This window comes from Musca autumnalis, unplaced genomic scaffold (assembly GCF_047663935.1).
Source record: "Musca autumnalis isolate F117 unplaced genomic scaffold, ASM4766393v1 scaffold_2, whole genome shotgun sequence".
NCBI lineage: Eukaryota > Metazoa > Arthropoda > Insecta > Diptera > Muscidae > Musca > Musca autumnalis.
In genome coordinates, this window is record NW_027411755.1 from 105,771,788 (window position 1) to 105,788,838 (window position 17,051).

Genomic DNA, 17,051 nt, shown 5'->3' on the forward strand with positions numbered 1-17,051 from the left:
TCGTTTTAAGGAATTTTTAAGATATTTGGCCCATTTTACCACCGAATTGGTTGCAATTTGGTACTTTGTGTCTCCAGAGGCCAAGAAATATTCCTACCAAAGTTGGGTTATATAGGTCCACGTTTTGGTATAGCCCCCATATAAGGCCCCATATAAAGTACGCATCATTTTAATATATTTTGAATGTATTAGACCCATTTGACCAAAGAATCGGTTGTAACTTTGTATTTTGTGTTTCCAGAGGCTAAGAAACATTTCTACCATAAAATGTTTATATAGGTCCACGATATTTTGAACGTTTTAGCCTCATTATCACACCGATATGGCTGAAATTTGGTATTTAGTCTTCTTTAGGCGTATAAAACTTTCCCCCAGAAATTTGTAGGTATAGGTCCACGCCATCATATAGCCCCCATAGAACGGTACCTTCCAAATTTCGGTATTTGGAAGGTTGTGACCACATTAATCCACCGAAATGGCTGAAATTTGTGGTGGAGGGTATAAAAAGTTCGGTCCGACCGAACTTAACGCTTTTCTTACTTGTTACTTTTACATAAGCACTCTTAAGTGCTTCGAAATAAATTTTTGCATTGGCACTATTTAGTGCCTGCAAAGGTTTGAAACTATTCTTTGCCTGTGGCGTTTAAAAAGCGCCGGCTTAACTTGATAGGTAGGGCTTGTAAATTTATACCTACACAGTGGCGAACCAGCACAGTTGCCCTAAAACTTTCATAGGAAGCCAAATACTTCGGTGTTATCCTGGACCAAAGTCTTAATTTAAAAAGGAACACTGAAGAAAGGGTCAAGAGGGGTTTTATGGCACTCTATTCCTGCAAGAACTCCATTGGTAAAAGTTGGGGTCTGAGACCAAAGATCGTACACTGGCTGTACGATACGGTGGGCTTGTCTGGTGGCATGCTCTCGGGAACAGTGCACTTCTGTCAAAATTATCAAGTGTTCAAAGAGCCGCATCTCTGCGAATCTCCGGCGCCATTAGAAGCACACCTCAAGCCGCCCTGAATGTGATACTTGATCTCCAACCTTTGGACATCACTATACACTTTCAGACGGCGAGGACAGCTTTTAGGCTTAGAGAGGCAGGTGTGTGGCAGTGTTCACGTTTTTGACATGCTAAGGTCCTCTCCACTTTCACTGATTTACTTGAGTCTAGTGGTTCCAATCACATCAGTGATTATATACCCACTGTACTCAATTTCAACCAAATAAAAATCACAATCCCAAGCAGAGATGCCTGGTCTAGTGGTAGCCCTCCTCTTGGCGGTCTGGCCATCTACACAGATGGCTCTAATATGTAGGATTGCACAGGTGCCGGCGTCTTCTGCGAAAATCCACAAATTAAACAATCCTTCAAACTCAACGATAATTGCAGCGTCTTTCAGGCAGAGATTTTTGCAATTAGGAAAGCAGCGGAGAGGGTCAAAGAACTTGGGAGCAGCCTTATAGGACCGGTGACTATTTTTGTCGATAGTCAAGCGGCCCTCAAGCCGAGGACCATAAATTCAAAAGCTATCCTCGACTGCAAAAACGCTCTGCTTGAAGTACGTGATATCGTTGGCATTTGATGGGTTCCAGGACACAGTGATATAGAGGGAAACGAAGAGGCGGATGAACTAGCAAGAGGTGGACCTCAGTCGACTGACTTACCAGTTGAGTCATCTATCAGACCACCAAGGTGCTACTACATCCGGAAACTTCGCGGTTTCTTTATTGAGAAGGCAGGGCAAAGGTGGCACAGGGAACCTGGATGTAAGGTATCCAAGGCAATCTGTCCTACTGTTGCTTTCCAAATCTGCTACCAAAATGAAAAAACGTCGACTTCCTTCTTATATCCTTTAGAGTAATAACACTTGGGTTTTTGTTTAATAAAATAAAATATCGGCTGGCTTTATTAATATTGGCTTTTAATGGCGGTAAGTTTTTAAGGGCACCAAGGATACAATCGTTGCTCTTTGTTGTTTATTCACTAGTACAAATAAAGTTACAATAAATAAAATTAATAACACTTTAAATTTTGACCATAAATGTTTAACTTCAAATAAATAATTTAACAACAATTGACTTTGACTTACATGTTTTTTACTTGGTATTGCAAATTCGAAAGAAAGTAAGTATGTGCCTGATGGGCCTTTTATACCAAGTTTGTTAACAAATACATACAAGAAAATATAAAACATAATAAATAACGGCTTGGGAAATTTTGAGCCATTGCTTTACTCAACATGACATTCGTCCTTCATTTTACGATATTGGTAGTAGCCGGGTTGCCATCATCAGCAGGGTTGCCATCATCGATAGGGTTGCTTTCAACAACATCCCCACCCCCGTGAACTGACCCAGTGGGGGAGGATTCACCACTTCTGTCATCAACATCTAGAACAGCCAGTTTGGATATTGGTCGTCTATATGTGCCTGTGCTCGTTCGTACTTCTGCAGATCGGGCCACTCCATCTTTCCCTGTATACAGCTGAATTATCCTGCCTCTTTTCCACTGACTTCTTGGCAGATCCGGATCACAAACAAAAACCAGGCAGCCGACTGTAATTGGCTGTGCAGGCAGGCACCACTTCGTGCGACGAGTCAGCTCTGGTAAGTATTCACGCAGCCATTGACTCCAAAAACCATTCTTCATATTCTGTAAAACACGCCACTGCTTCCTCAGACACATTAACCTCGGCTCAAAGGGTGCTGGCGTATGAATCGAATTAGGACATCCCAGGATAAAATGGTTTGGAGTTAACGGATCTGAGTGTTTTGGAGAAACGGGAAGATGGGTTAACGGCCTAGAGTTAACCATGTTTTCAGCTTCAATTAAAAAGGAACGGAAAGTCTCCAATTTAGGCGCCTGTTCCTTCATCATGGCATACAAGGCTTTCTTCACAGACTGGACTAGGCGCTCCCAGACACCACCTTCACTTGGGTTGCTTGGTGTGTTGAATATCCACTTTATTCCAAGAGCCGTCACCTTTGAATTAAAAGATTCATTATTTGGAATAAAATTTTCAGTACCTTGGAGTTATTTGGCGATGCGACAAAATTTGTCCCATTGACGCTTCTTATAGTCGTTGGGACACCTCTTCTATTAATAAAGTTACGTAGGCACAGCAGGCAGGAATCGCTTGAGAGGTCGGTAGCAATTTCCAAGTGAACGGCTCTTACAGTCAGGCAAGTAAAAAGTGCTACCCACCGTTTTTCCCTTTGACGCCGAATGGTTACACTAACAGGGCCAAAATAGTCCAATCCGGTATATGTAAACGCCCTGACATAGGCAGTGGTGCCATCTGTGGCTGGCGGGGCTTGGCATGAATCATTTTGCAATATACACAACTCGCTTGGATGCTTTTAAGCACTTGGCGAAGTGCTGGAACCCAAAATTTATATCTCACTTCGCTCATGACCGTGTTGAAGTTGATGTGACGGAGACGTTCGTGGTACCATTTGACCATAAGACTTGTGAACGGATGATTCTTTGGCAAAATTATTGGTCGTCTAGCCTCCATGGAAAGGAAAGAGGCATTTTCAATCCTACCAGACACTCAGTAGTCCATCGCCATCAACAAAGGGATTGAGTAAGCGCCGACAAATCATCCCCAAAGGTTTCTTGTTGAACCTTCCGGCAGAGATACTTCTCACCTTCTGCTTCTTCCTCGACGGTCAGATCACCAGTCATCATATCTTGCCCTTTAACTTTGCGCTGCAAATTTTTTACATACCGAAGCACCCACGACATAGTCCTCTTGAATCTATTATACTTGGAGAAACGTTCAATATTAGGTATAATAGAAATTACTTGCCTTGCCAACATCACTTTATATCGGGAACGCAGCTCAGATTCACCTCGGCCAGCTATATTACCTCTTAATGTCTCCAAAGGCCAATGCTCCTCACCTTTCTTCAAAAAATCTGGTCCATTTTTCCACCTCCCCTCGGGATTATACGGCTTAGATAATTTCATTCGGGTCCCTTCATCAGCTGGATTGTCTGCACCGGGACACCATCTCCACTGCTTAATATCACTGCCATCTAAAATTTCTGCAACTCTGTTTGCCACAAACTGCTTGTACATTCTATGGTCAGACCTAATCCACTGCACTACTGTTGAGGAATCTGTCCAAAAATAGATGGCATTAATATGTTTTAAATGATTTTTCACAATAGATTCCTTTAATCTTATTCCCATCACAGCAGCATGCAATTCCAACTTCGGTATTGTGTGATAACGCGTTGGGGCACAACTCGTCTTACCCATGACAAACACCACGTTAATATCTTTTCTTGTATTATCAATCACACGCCAATATCCGACTGCAGCCATTGCATCTTCACTTGCATCTGTAAATATGTGCAATTCTACAACATTAGTACTAAAATCACAAGAATAATATCGTGGCACTTTAAAATTCACAATATTCTGCAACTGTTCTAGCCACACTCTCCATTGGCGATATATTTCTGGCGGTAACTCGTCATCCCATTTGATGCCACACTTCCACACCCTTTGCATAATAATCTTCGTCGTCACCATAAAATCACAAATAAAACCAAACGGGTCATAAATAGACATATTCAATGACAACATCTCTCGTTTGGTTGGCACTTTTTCACATTTTAGTATTTGTCCGTCCACTTTGTTTACTTTTAAATCAAAACAAAAAACATCTGTTTTTGGCACCCATCGAATACCGAGTACCCGTTCCACTCCGTCATTAATAAATGTATTGCCACTTATTTCTCCCTCATCAGTGGGATTGCCATACTGCTTGGTAATATATTGGGAATTTGATTTTACCCCATGTAAATTGAAACCGGCGAATTTATGAATTTTGATGACAATTGTTAAAGTCCTGATGGCCTCTTCCTCTGTGCTGAAACAATCGACATAATCATCAACGTAGTGTCGATCTATGATTCCATGCACGGCTCTCGGACAGTCATCAAGAAAATTTTTTGCATTTAAATTTTTAACAAACTGGGCTATTGTGGGGGAACAGGTGGCTCCAAATATCAATCGCTCCATCACATAAGTTTCAACCGGCTTATTGACATCACCATCTCTCCATAAAAATCTTTGGCAATTTTGGTCGGCTTTCTTGACAGCAATTTGATGGAACATTTCCTGTATATCGGCACAAACTGCAATTGGACCTTCTCTAAACTTGAAAAGAATAGTGATTAGTGGATTATTAATATCTGGGCCTGACAACAGGCATTTATTTAAGGCAACTCCCTCGACTTCAGCAGCAGCATCAAAGACTAACCGTATTCCTTTCTTGTTAGGATTTTTTACTCCAAAATGTGGAATGTAAAATGTACGATCATTTAAATCATCTTCATCCGTAGTGAGTTTTCGGCAATAACCTTCCTTTACATAATGTTCAATTTTAGATTTATATTTACTTGCATAGTCTTCATCTTTTTGCATCTTTCGCTCAACGCTGTATAATCGATTTAGCGCCATATTATATGAGCTTGGTAGTGGCGGAACGTCTTTTTTCCACAAAAGAGGACATTCATAACGACCGTCAACTCGCTTCGTTTCACTTTCCAAAATATCCAACGCTCTTTTATCTTCATCTGACATCAACGGCTTTGTATTGATTTTGACTCCTAATGTTTCGGTATCAAAATAGTTGCGCATCATACTGGTCATTTCTTCCAGAATAGCATCTTCGGATCTGGAACATCTGTGGAAATGTAATGCACGTTTAGGATAATTATTTACATCACCTGGAATCGGTCCATAAATTATTGCTCCCAATCTTGTTAATGTCACAATTGGGCCAAATTCACTTAAAACGCGAGGAGTTTCTAAAGGCACTGTCAAAAAGGCATGTTGAAGACTCAAAATCATCATTGGGCGAACATTGGAGTAATCCCCAATTGGGATTTGGTCGATTTCCTGGTATTTCTGGGATTTTAAAATGTGAGCCATGTGGCAACTCTGAACTGGCAATGACAAGTCAGCTGATAAATAAATATTGGAAATTGTAAATTTTTTGTTTTGACGGCCGGTTCCACTAAGCGTAACTCGTGTTTTTATGGTTTTTTGTGAAGTGCGGTGATTATTTAGCCACTGGAGCTCCAAATATTCTTCTTCTCCATGCAAATCTAATTCGTGCGCGACGTCAGTGTGTAGCATGGATACATTTGCTCCATCGTCCACAAAGGCATATACGGTGATGTTTTTGTGTTTTCCATACAACGTGACGGGCAAAATTTGGAACAAAACGTTTTCGGTATCGCATGTTGCGTGGCAATTTCTCCTTTCGGGTAGAGTTTGTGGTGTTCCAATCGAATTTTCATTGTGTTGTGACAAATTATTTGTTGTGGTGGTGCGATCTGTCTGCATGGCGGCTGACGTCGGGTTGTGCAATAATGTGTGATGTGGTTTTTGACAATCGTTTATGCCACAACGGCGTTTCATGTTGCAAGTTTTAACTCGGTGGCCTCTTCTCAAGCAACAGAAACAAGTTTTTAGTTGTTTTATTTTGTTCCATCTATCTTCAACGGACATCTGCAAGAAAGATGGACAATTTTTAATGTTAAAACAGTCACCCATACAAATCGAACATTGGTGACTTTGAGCAACACCTGCAAACTTGCGACTTGACGGTGGTACCGCGGCTGGAAGATGACGACGATTAGATGATATTGGCTGAGTGTCATGAACCATGTTGGCCAATCGACGAAGTGTTGACAACCATTTGGAAAAATCAACTATTGTGGCTGGTTGGTCGAGATTCATGCACTTTTCGGCCCACTGCATTTGTCTGTTGGTGGACAACTTCGACACCAATTCGCTAAGGAGTGGCGGATTGGATAGATGATGCTCTCCCTTGGCATTTTGCAGAAAAGTGGCCATATTGGAAATTTTGTTTGCATAATTGACGAGTGCATCCAAATTATCATTCTGAACAGGAGGGATGGCTCTCACCTTTTCTATCTGACTTCGGATTAATTGTTCTGGTCGTCCAAATGTCTCCTCCAGTAATTCCAAAATGGCGTCAACGTTGGCAGAATTTCCTAGTAGAGATTCCACGGCTTCTCTGGCACGACCTTTCAAGGCGTCTCGCAATCTCATTATATTGTGGAGGTTGGAATATCCAAATTCGGCAGTGGTTGTAGTAAAAGATTCAAAAAAGGTGCACCATTCTTCCGGCAAACCCGTAAAAATTGGCAGTGGGTATATCTTTTTGTGTGGAATGGAGTTTAAGCTGTGAGAAGTGGAATTGTGGACGGACATTTCTGAGGTTATGGACGATGACGGTGTCGTTCGTGTGTGTGCTGGCGGATGTTGTGATAATGGCTGTTGCAGACTTCCTTGTGGCGCTGGCTGCTGTTGTTGACTTTCGTTTGTTGGCATATTATTGTGTGACTGTGATGCTTGTTTGTGCAATATTTGTGATTGTTGTTGTAATGAAGGCAATGCAGGCTGTGACTGTAAAGTGGATATTTGTGTGGCTAATTGTGACTGCATTTGCGTGGCTGTTTCCAAGAATTGTGCTTGCATCTGAGAATTATTAAGGAATTGTGTCTGCATTTGTTGCATTTGTTTTTGTATCGCATCCATCTGCATTTTAATTTGTTTTTTAAAATCGGCAAGTTCATTTGAGGATTTTGAGGTTGTGGCTGGCGAATTAGTGGCATTTTGTGGCGTCGTTCCGTGAAGAGGAGGCTGATTGGCTTTATTAGCAGAAGACATACTGACCGAAAGTGTTTTTTCTGGTTCGTTTTGTTGGCTGCGAGACGGCGTATTTGATTTTGGCGAATGAGCGACGGACATGTCGTAAGTCTCTGGATCAAAACGGGCTGGTGGAATTCCTTGGGTGCTTCGGCTGCTTGTTCTTCTTGACTCCTGGTGATCTGACATGAAAGAAAAAACACGCAATATCACAAGGTAAGGCAAATTATATCAATATGACGATATTTTACTGCAAAATATTGGCTTGACTCAATTGTTTGCAATAAAATGGCACAAATGTCTGTCCGTCCGGCTACTGTTGTTCAACATAAAAACACACACACATACAAAAATTCACATAAACTTTCAACAAATTTGGCTTTGACGTTTAATAAACTTGTAGAACATTGAATAAAATGATGTTGCTTTCCAAATCTGCTACCAAAATGAATAAACGTCGACTTCCTTCTTATATCCTTTAGAGTAATAACACTTGGGTTTTTGTTTAATAAAATAAAATATCGGCTGGCTTTATTAATATTGGCTTTTAATGGCGGTAAGTTTTTAACGGCACCAAGGATACAATCGTTGCTCTTTGTTGTTTATTCACTAGTACAAATAAAGTTACAATAAATAAAATTAATAACACTTTAAATTTTGACCATAAATTTTTAACTTCAAATAAATAATTTAACAACAATTGACTTTGACTTACATGTTTTTTACTTGGTATTGCAAATTCGAAAGAAAGTAAGTATGTGCCTGATGGGCCTTTTATACCAAGTTTGTTAACAAATACATACAAGAAAATATAAAACATAATAAATAACGGCTTGGGAAATTTTGAGCCATTGCTTTACTCAACATGACATTCGTCCTTCATTTTACGATATTGGTAGTAGCCGGGTTGCCATCATCAGCAGGGTTGCCATCATCGATAGGGTTGCTTTCAACAACACCTACCTACTCTCAATATAGAACCAATTCTCTCTTCTCACTTAACAAGTTAGGGATAAAGACCACTGTAGGACTCATTACGGGTCATAACATGGTCAGGTCTCTAACTTCTAGATGTAGACTATTGTAGACTATGTCAAGACCCAGAAGAAACAGAGACGGTCGAACGTCTACTGTGTAGGTGCCCCTCGCTACTCACGAGGAGACATCGATTCTTCGGTAGACATCAGATAAATACTCTGACTTTCTTCTCCGACATAGATCCCATCTACATTTATCAATTTGCCAAAAATCTTAATTGGCCGGGCAAACAAAACCAATCAACCACTTTCCTATTCTTCTTCACACAGGGGGATAGAAACCGGCTCAGCTTAAACCACATCCATACTACATCACCTTCACTGCATCAACACATCTTCAACTACATCAACACATCCTCAACTTCAGCAGCCACACACCCACATCCATAACTAAATCACATCTATAAAACCAAAACTCTTTTTCAGAATCAGCAACAGACAAACCACCGCATATCATCCACCATATACACCAGCACTCATCACCATCACAACCTGAACAACAAATACTTCAAACTCTACAATAGACCTACCACAACACTCAACTTTTTTCTAAGGATGATCACAATGGACCTCAAGGTCTCCGAGTGAAGTAGCTGCCAACAACGGTAGCTGCGCGTCCTATAACCAAACCAATCCACAAACCAAGCACGTAAAGAAGATTACCAATGTCTATAAAGAAAATACGACAATAATAAATGATAACGAATCTTTTTCCAAAATTAGGCACTATTTACCTGTCAAAGAACGTGAGGAAAATTATGCAAAGTTTAGACAGAGAATATTCGGCTGCAGTGTCAACCAGAAAAGTGCTCAAATTTAAACAAAAATTTGCCGTTAAAAAAGGGTTTTAAAAGCATCGTTGAAGCACTAAACAGAGACAATAGTAGGTATGATCCAAGGCCTTTTGCTGAAATAGAAATAGAGATAGTAGGCAACAAATTAAAAGGACTACTTGACCCTGGGGCTTCTGTGACTCTATCTTTAATTCCATGTATTCAGTTTGGACGAGGTTTGTATAGGAAAGATTCCACAGCCAATTTTCTGTCCTGACCACCAGTTGGAAAACGGAAAATCGACAGCTTTGTTCTACAAAAACTGAAATTGAACTATCCTAGTATGAGGAAATATGTCCTGGGACTCTATCTTTAATTCCATGTATTCAGTTTGGACGAGGTTTGTATAGGGAAGATTCCAGAGGCGATACTCTGTCCTGACCACCGGTCAAATCTAAGTTCAAAAGTCCCGGTCCCGGCCGAAATTAGGCTTTCTTAAATCGAATTCCCCACTACTGCAATTTTATGATTTTACTCTACTATGGAAGTCGATCTAGAGACGAATAATTTAGCAATTTTTCAATGAAATCACTCGTTCAATGAAATCACGAAAAAAATTCTGACTTTTCCTCATATATACTTTGTAAGGTCGCAAATGATTATTTCGATGAGTTACAAACGGAATGGCAAACATACTATACGCTTTGCGATTTCGCAATCGCCCGTTAATGAAATACGAATCTTTTTTATAGTCCACTATAGAACTGTTTTCCCTAATAGCAATTGATAAAATATATCAAATAATGGCCACAATGTTGAGTAGGTATATATTAAATTCATTAAATGTTAATTCATTTAAATGTTATCAATGGACTTAAGAATACATTTAACAAATACTCGTTCATAACATTATCACTTTGATTTTAATCTGATATTTATCCATGATTTCACCCTCACACTGATACGCCATTAGGATTTTTTTTCGCTTTGGATTGGGGTCTATGTCAGACCACGAATTGACAGATTTGCAGAGGCACGAAAAACTTGAAATGATTAGAGAAAAGGTAAAACAAAATCTTCATAAAGCCTATGAGAGAATCTCCGAACGGAGGGCCCGTGTCGTAAAATTTAGACCAGGCCAGGAGGTATATAGACGCAATATTGTCCAATCCGATTTTGCAAAGAATGTCAAAGCAAAATTTTGCAAGAAATTCCTGAAATGTCGGATTGTGAAACCTGTAGGAGGAAATATGTACGAGCTTGAGAATCTTCAAGGACAACCTATTGGCATTTATCACGTAAAGGATATTAAATCCTAATGTGCAATATTGAAACGAACCTGTGATACTATTAGAACTAAGCATGTATGTTTGTGTTGTCCTAATAGTTTTAGGTTCAATTTAATAGTGCAATATAGTGATTTAATAATACCTGTGATAAACCAGTACCTGAGATTGTAATGTTCGTCAATGTCCCTATTTTACACCTACCCTAATTATACACCTCTCCTATTTATACAAATTTCCCTTAATTATACACCTCTCTCATTTATACCTCTAGCCTTACCTTATACATCCTATTTATTTATACAGCCTATTTTTAGGCTTTCGTAGATAAAACTTACCGAACCCATGGTCCGATATGAATCCCAACCTCCTTCGTAGATATCCCTGTGGTTCAGCCCTGGAAAGAAACAAACCCGTAATAATACTTCCCTAATAATTGGCCCGGCTTATCTCAGGACGTGAGAGTTCCCCACGTTGGGATTAATCCGCATTATCCAACACAAATCTGTAGGCCCATCGCACACCATCACAGGCGGCATGTTTTGCCAGTGATGGAGTTTTGTTGCGAGGCCCCCCAAAGCCTAAGTCCGTGCCTGGACACCAAAAAAAAAAATTGCGTGGAGGGTTTTTAGGGAAGACCCTTTTTGCCTTCGTGGCGATCTCAAATCCACGGCCAAATAAAAATATCCCTAGCTTCCAATGTGCCACTAAAGATGGGGAAGCTAGGGAGAGCTATATGGTAGTAAGGGGGTTAGTATCTATGATTTTGTAGGCATTTGCTGCGGGTAACCGTATGTTTTTTTGTTTTGGTTAGCCATGCCTTGTTAGTAAGGTTAGTTGTTGTTGGGGAGGCAAATGTTTTGTTGCTTGTATTTGGTGGGTGGCAATTGTTTTTCTTTTCCACCAATCGTTGGGGTGTCGGCGATTGTTGTTATATTACACCCTTTTTACCTGGTTATGGTGGCCAGGACTTATCTCAGCAACAGTATCACATGAGAAAAAGTGCAGGAACAGCCAAAACTCTACCAGTGAGTCCATATTCCATTCTAGGGAAAGTAATGTGTGTTCACTGGGAATGATGGCCAATTCATGCACTCCTTCACAAGAAAAACACCTGAAAAGAAAACGAGATTAGTAATGGCAAATGAAAACATAAAAATAAATCAGAACGATACAGAATTATACCACCAAGCGAATAAAATGCCAAAAACAATGACAGTTGTCAGATGGCTATGAATCACATTCACTAGGGAGGGATAGCCCCAAAGGGAACTTGTGCCACATTGGAACTAAGCAATCAGGGATACGGTGTTACCGACAAAGAGTTGGGTACTCTTAAATAGCAGTTGTGAGAAAATTTATGGCTCTTATTTTCTGAGTGAATTTATATATGAAAATTGCACTAGAAAGGGACCATATATGTTAATTTAGAGGAGGATAAATGGTGTCTGATCAGTGGAAAGCTGCATTTGCGCATAGAAAAGGTTATAAAAGAGAGTGATCTGTAAAGAGAGGTTAATAGTTAATTAAATGGTGCTGATCGGGAAAAAACTTTGTATACGAGAACAGTGAAGTTTTAGTGTTAATCTTTATAACTATAAAGAAACTGAACTCTAAATAAATCAGAAAAATGCGATAATTACTTGAAAACAAGTGAAAATTATAAAGATGATTAAAAATATTCTTTAAAATTAGGGTTGCAGTGGAGTTTTGTGTTTATTTTTTTCTTACGGTTAACCCAGTGGATATATCAATTAATAAGTGTTAGGCGAAAGCCATATAGGTAATTAATTAAATGGCTAAATCTTTCTAAGGAAAATATTAAATTGCATATTTCTTGGATAGGCAAGCCACATTTACATGAACTGGTGTACCGACGAAAGAATAGCGCTATCTTTTGGTGGATAGTAAACTGCCACACATCCCCGACAGCTGCCGACAGCTGCCCGATATTGCATTAAGGTAGGAAAAGATTATTTCCCAACATTATATAAAATCTTTATCTCTGCCCATCCGCCATCTACGGGTCAGTGGTGACACCAGCATTCCGCTTAACTTTGCTACAATATACCAGTAGCCAAGAAATTGAACATAACCCACATCCAAATCAACTGTGCTAATAATCTCAGGCACCCACACGGAAGAAACTGTTCTAATTTTACCGTGTCTGGCAATCCGAAATACGCACCCAGTGTACATTGATGTTTCCATGATAGAAGATTGAAGCCTTTTAACGATAACAATTAAAAACTGTAAACAGCAATTGATGAAGATAAATAGAAGCTTGGAAACGATGGTCTGAGAGATGTGAAGACGAAAATCTTTAAACTATCTAGACGTCACTACCGATGGTCTGAGAGATGTGAAGACGAAAATCTTTAAACTATCTAGACGTCACTACCCATAAATCATATTTTGATTATAACATTTTTTATGGACTTATTAATTTTATTCTTTTAATCTTATTTATTATTTAAGTATTTGTTATTTATTTAGGTTTTTATGTTTAAACCTCTTTTTCAGCATTCTCAAAGCCGTGAATTACATTTAAAATTTGGTTAGCTTTTCCTCTTAGGTCACTTTATAAAAGAGCTCTTTTGTTTAGGACGACAGGGTGATTTCCATTATCTGATTTTTTGTTTAGAAATACCTTTTTAAAAGGATTCATTGTTTTTGCTTTGCGGATGTTGATGTCTATGTTTTTTGTTAATGTCCATTTTTAACAGGACGAAAATTAACCCATTTGGGGATTAATATTGGTGGTCAAAAGACCTTTCAATTAATTTGGCAATTAGCCGTTTAATTTAGATTTTCCTAACAAGGATTTTGAGAAAATAAAGAAACATATTTTAAATTTAGTTCATAATTTTTGATATTTATTTGATTTTTTTTTTTTGTTTCTAAGTTTAAAATCATAAAAAGACTTATAATATTTTTAATAATAATTTTTTTAGTGTTAGTATTTTATATTAATAAAGGACGAGGTAAGTGATGGATGTGGGCGGTTTGTGAGGTCACTAAGTAGAAGAAGAGGAGGTAGTGATCATGGTTGGGTGGGCATAATATAGGTCATCCGTTGGGGGTTCAGTGTAGGAGGTGGTGCATCGTTGTGTTAGTGTAGTATTGTTTCTCAGGGGTAGGGGTGACGGGTTGGGACCACACCGAGAGAGGCGCATGTAACATATTAAGGAATGAAAATGTGATTTATGGTGAAGAAGTTGTTTAACCACTTTGAACCCAAATGACCCCCAAAATAACTTAAATAAGCCGGTACCTTTTTATGGGGCCTATTCCAAAACGTTATGTCCCCAATTTTTAATGGAGAAATTTGTTCACAACCCTAGATTCTAAATTGTGTACAGCTAATTCGGTCTAAAAATTTAGCTAAAACAAAAAGATATTCGAAATCGGTTAGTTCCATTATATGAACCTATGTCCTCAATTTTTGTTTGATACATTTTGTTTTTGACCACAAGGAACCCTACATACCAAACTATAACTAATTCGGTCAAAATACCAGAAATCGGGTTATGGGGACTATTCCAAAACGTGGACTCTATGTCCACAACCATAGCTAATTCAGCTTTAAAAACAGCAAAATACCTGAATCGGCCGGTACCGTTTTATAGGGGTTGTATCGAAACATGGACCGATATACATAGTCCATATTCGAACTTGTCCTGCCTGCAAACAAAAGAAGCAACTTTCCAAAAGTTTAGTGTCCTATCTCAACTTTTGTGGATGCCAGAGTTATTACCACAGATGGACGGATATGCATAGAACGACTAAGGATTTTACTCTTATCATGTAAATATATACTTTATAGGGCCGCAAATGATTATTTCAAAGCGCTACAAACGGAAAAACGAACTTAACCCATTTCGACCCGAGAATGTTTTTTATTTATTTTTAAGAAAAAAAATACTTAATTATGGTAATTAGTACCCACTGATGTCAAAAATCTACTAAAAAATTCCGATTTTTCGTTTTCCCGGAAAATGGTGTTCGAATTAAAAAAATTTTAATTTGTTGCTGTTTTATTAATTTATTTCAGCATTTTTGAATGAAAAAATGGTTGACGAGTGGTACTGAGTCTTAGTTGGGCCTACAAATCTTTTCCTCAGAAATGTGTCAGTACTGGTCCACGTTTTGTATTACCCTCTCAGAACGATACTGCCCGATTTTCGGGTTTACAGGGATTTAAGCGCACTTTTAGTATTATTTGGGGCTACCAAACTTTCCTCCAGGAATTTGACAGCACAAGTCCATGTTTTATATAGCCTCAGTAGAACGGTACCTCCCGATTTTAGAGATTTTCAGGATTTTAGCCATACTATCCTACAGGAATGGCTGAAATTTAGTATTCAGTCTTCTATGGGTTATTATAGACCCATTTTTTCCCCTAATTTGTCAGTAGATTTCCACGTTTTGATATAGCCAATGAAATATAGCTTAAGGACCAGTGTTCGAAATTTCGAAAGTCAACTTTGCACATATGTAAAGTCGCGCTTGCGCATATAACTCATGTTCTTTATATTTTGTGAAACGGTTACATATATTGGCAATAATTCCCCATGACTACTTTTTAAATTTAATTTTGTTAATAATTTTTTAAAATTAATTTAAAAAGTACCCAAAAATTTTGGTTTAAAAAATTCGAGGGAGAGTTTTTTTATTTGCTGACAGATGAGACTTTATATTTATACTAAAACTTGTTTAATTTATTTATTATTATATTAACTAGTAGTAAATAAAATGTTATTAAAAAAATTTTTGTTTAATATTGTACCTTTTTCATCCATAAATTGTTTTTTTTTTTTTGAAAAAAAGTGATTTTACTGTTCGAAGAATCGAACACCAAGTACGAAATTATGGTTCTATAATGTGGTGAAGGGTATATTTTATTAAAATATAACTTTTTAAATTTAGCATTATTTTTTGGCAGTTCAGTAATTATTTTAGCATTATTTAATGCTGATTTATCTGCAACACTTTGTTAAATCTGGTCACACTGTTTGCCAGTCTTCAGGCAACCACAAAATATTTTGTGGTTGCTGGACGGTTGGACAGTTATCGATAATTCGAGGGAGAGTTTTTTTATTTGCTGACAGATGAGACTTTATATTTATACTAAAACTTGTTTAATTTATTTATTATTATATTAACTAGTAGTAAATAAAATGTTATTAAACAATTTTTGTTTAATATTGTACCTTTTTCATCCATAAATTGTTTTTTTTTTTTTTTTTTTGAAAAAAAGTGATTTTACTGTTCGAAGAATCGAACACCAAGTACGAAATTGTGGTTCTATAATGTGGTGAAGGGTATATTTTATTAAAATATAACTTTTTAAATTTAGCATTATTTTTTGGCAGTTCAGTAATTATTTTAGCATTATTTAATGCTGATTTATCTGCAACACTTTGTTAAATCTGGTCACACTGTTTGCCAGTCTTCAGGCAACCACAAAATATTTTGTGGTTGCTGGACGGTTGGACAGTTATCGATAATTCCGAAATATCGACATTCAAAACTGACCCCGCTTAACAGAGTTGGGTAATTTAGTTCCCGGAGCGGATCGCTCTTTTTAGTTCCTTTTTCCAAAAGGAACTAGTTCCTTAATGTAGTTCCATAGTTCCAAATAGTTCCGAGACCGATATAGTTTAATAAATCTTTCTCTTTCGTCGTTCTTTTTGTTTCCTTCGTTCCAAATACACTTCACCCCGGTTAACTACCTCTCATAAAATTCCAAAAAAATGAGGCAGTTATGCGGGAAAGGCAGTTACGAAAAACCCGCATAGCTACCTCATGTGGGTAGTTATAAAAATCTTATCTCAAGCTTACAAAAAATGACAACAATTAGAACATAATCGTCAAAAAACAAAACGGTGTATAGTAGAATAGTTCATTTCAAGTCTAAAAATATCTAAGTTATATTATTTAACCCATAAGAAATTTAGTCATCAGTGAGCATAACATATCACTGGACATCTTCATCACAATTCCGGTAGACATCGAAATTGATTATCTCAGAAATACACAAGCGTGGGTAATAAACCGATAAAGGTATTATTGTATGTTCCTTTTGGGGAAAATATTTGACGGGCAAATATCCGAATTGGGTACTTATAGAAAAGTAGTTAACCGGGAAAGTTTGAACTCATTTATACGAAAAAACTTTGGGGATTAAAGTTGTGAAGCAATTAAACGGGAAAGGCAGTTAAGCAGAGAGGTAGATAACCGGGGTGCAGTGTAG

General features: G+C 38.0%; 1 protein-coding gene across 8 annotated transcripts; it reads right to left on the reverse strand.

The window, feature by feature from the left end:
* Window positions 1-1,873: 1,873 nt before the first annotated feature.
* Window positions 1,874-16,820, reverse strand: LOC141394399 (uncharacterized). Of its 8 annotated transcripts, XR_012410400.1 has the most exons (3): window positions 4,412-16,820; window positions 2,091-4,350; window positions 1,874-1,984 (listed from the first exon to the last, which is right to left on the reverse strand). XR_012410400.1 is itself a non-coding variant. In XM_073968667.1 (2 exons), exon 2 carries the CDS (start codon window positions 7,886-7,888, stop codon window positions 3,572-3,574), a length of 4,317 nt encoding a protein of 1,438 aa, XP_073824768.1. In that variant the 5' UTR covers window positions 7,889-9,405; window positions 9,471-16,820; the 3' UTR covers window positions 1,874-3,571. The 8 variants fall into 8 exon arrangements, 6 of the variants coding, with proteins under 6 accessions (XP_073824768.1, XP_073824772.1, XP_073824770.1 ...); XR_012410399.1 differs by having other exon boundaries at window positions 2,091-16,820; XM_073968667.1 differs by having other exon boundaries at window positions 1,874-9,405; window positions 9,471-16,820.
* Window positions 16,821-17,051: the final 231 nt, after the last annotated feature.

What these genes read in the sequence shown, in the direction of transcription:
- LOC141394399 (XM_073968667.1), bottom strand. Translation starts at nt 7,888, where the DNA reads ATGTCAGATCACCAGGAGTCAAGAAGAACAAGCAGCCGAAGCACCCAA.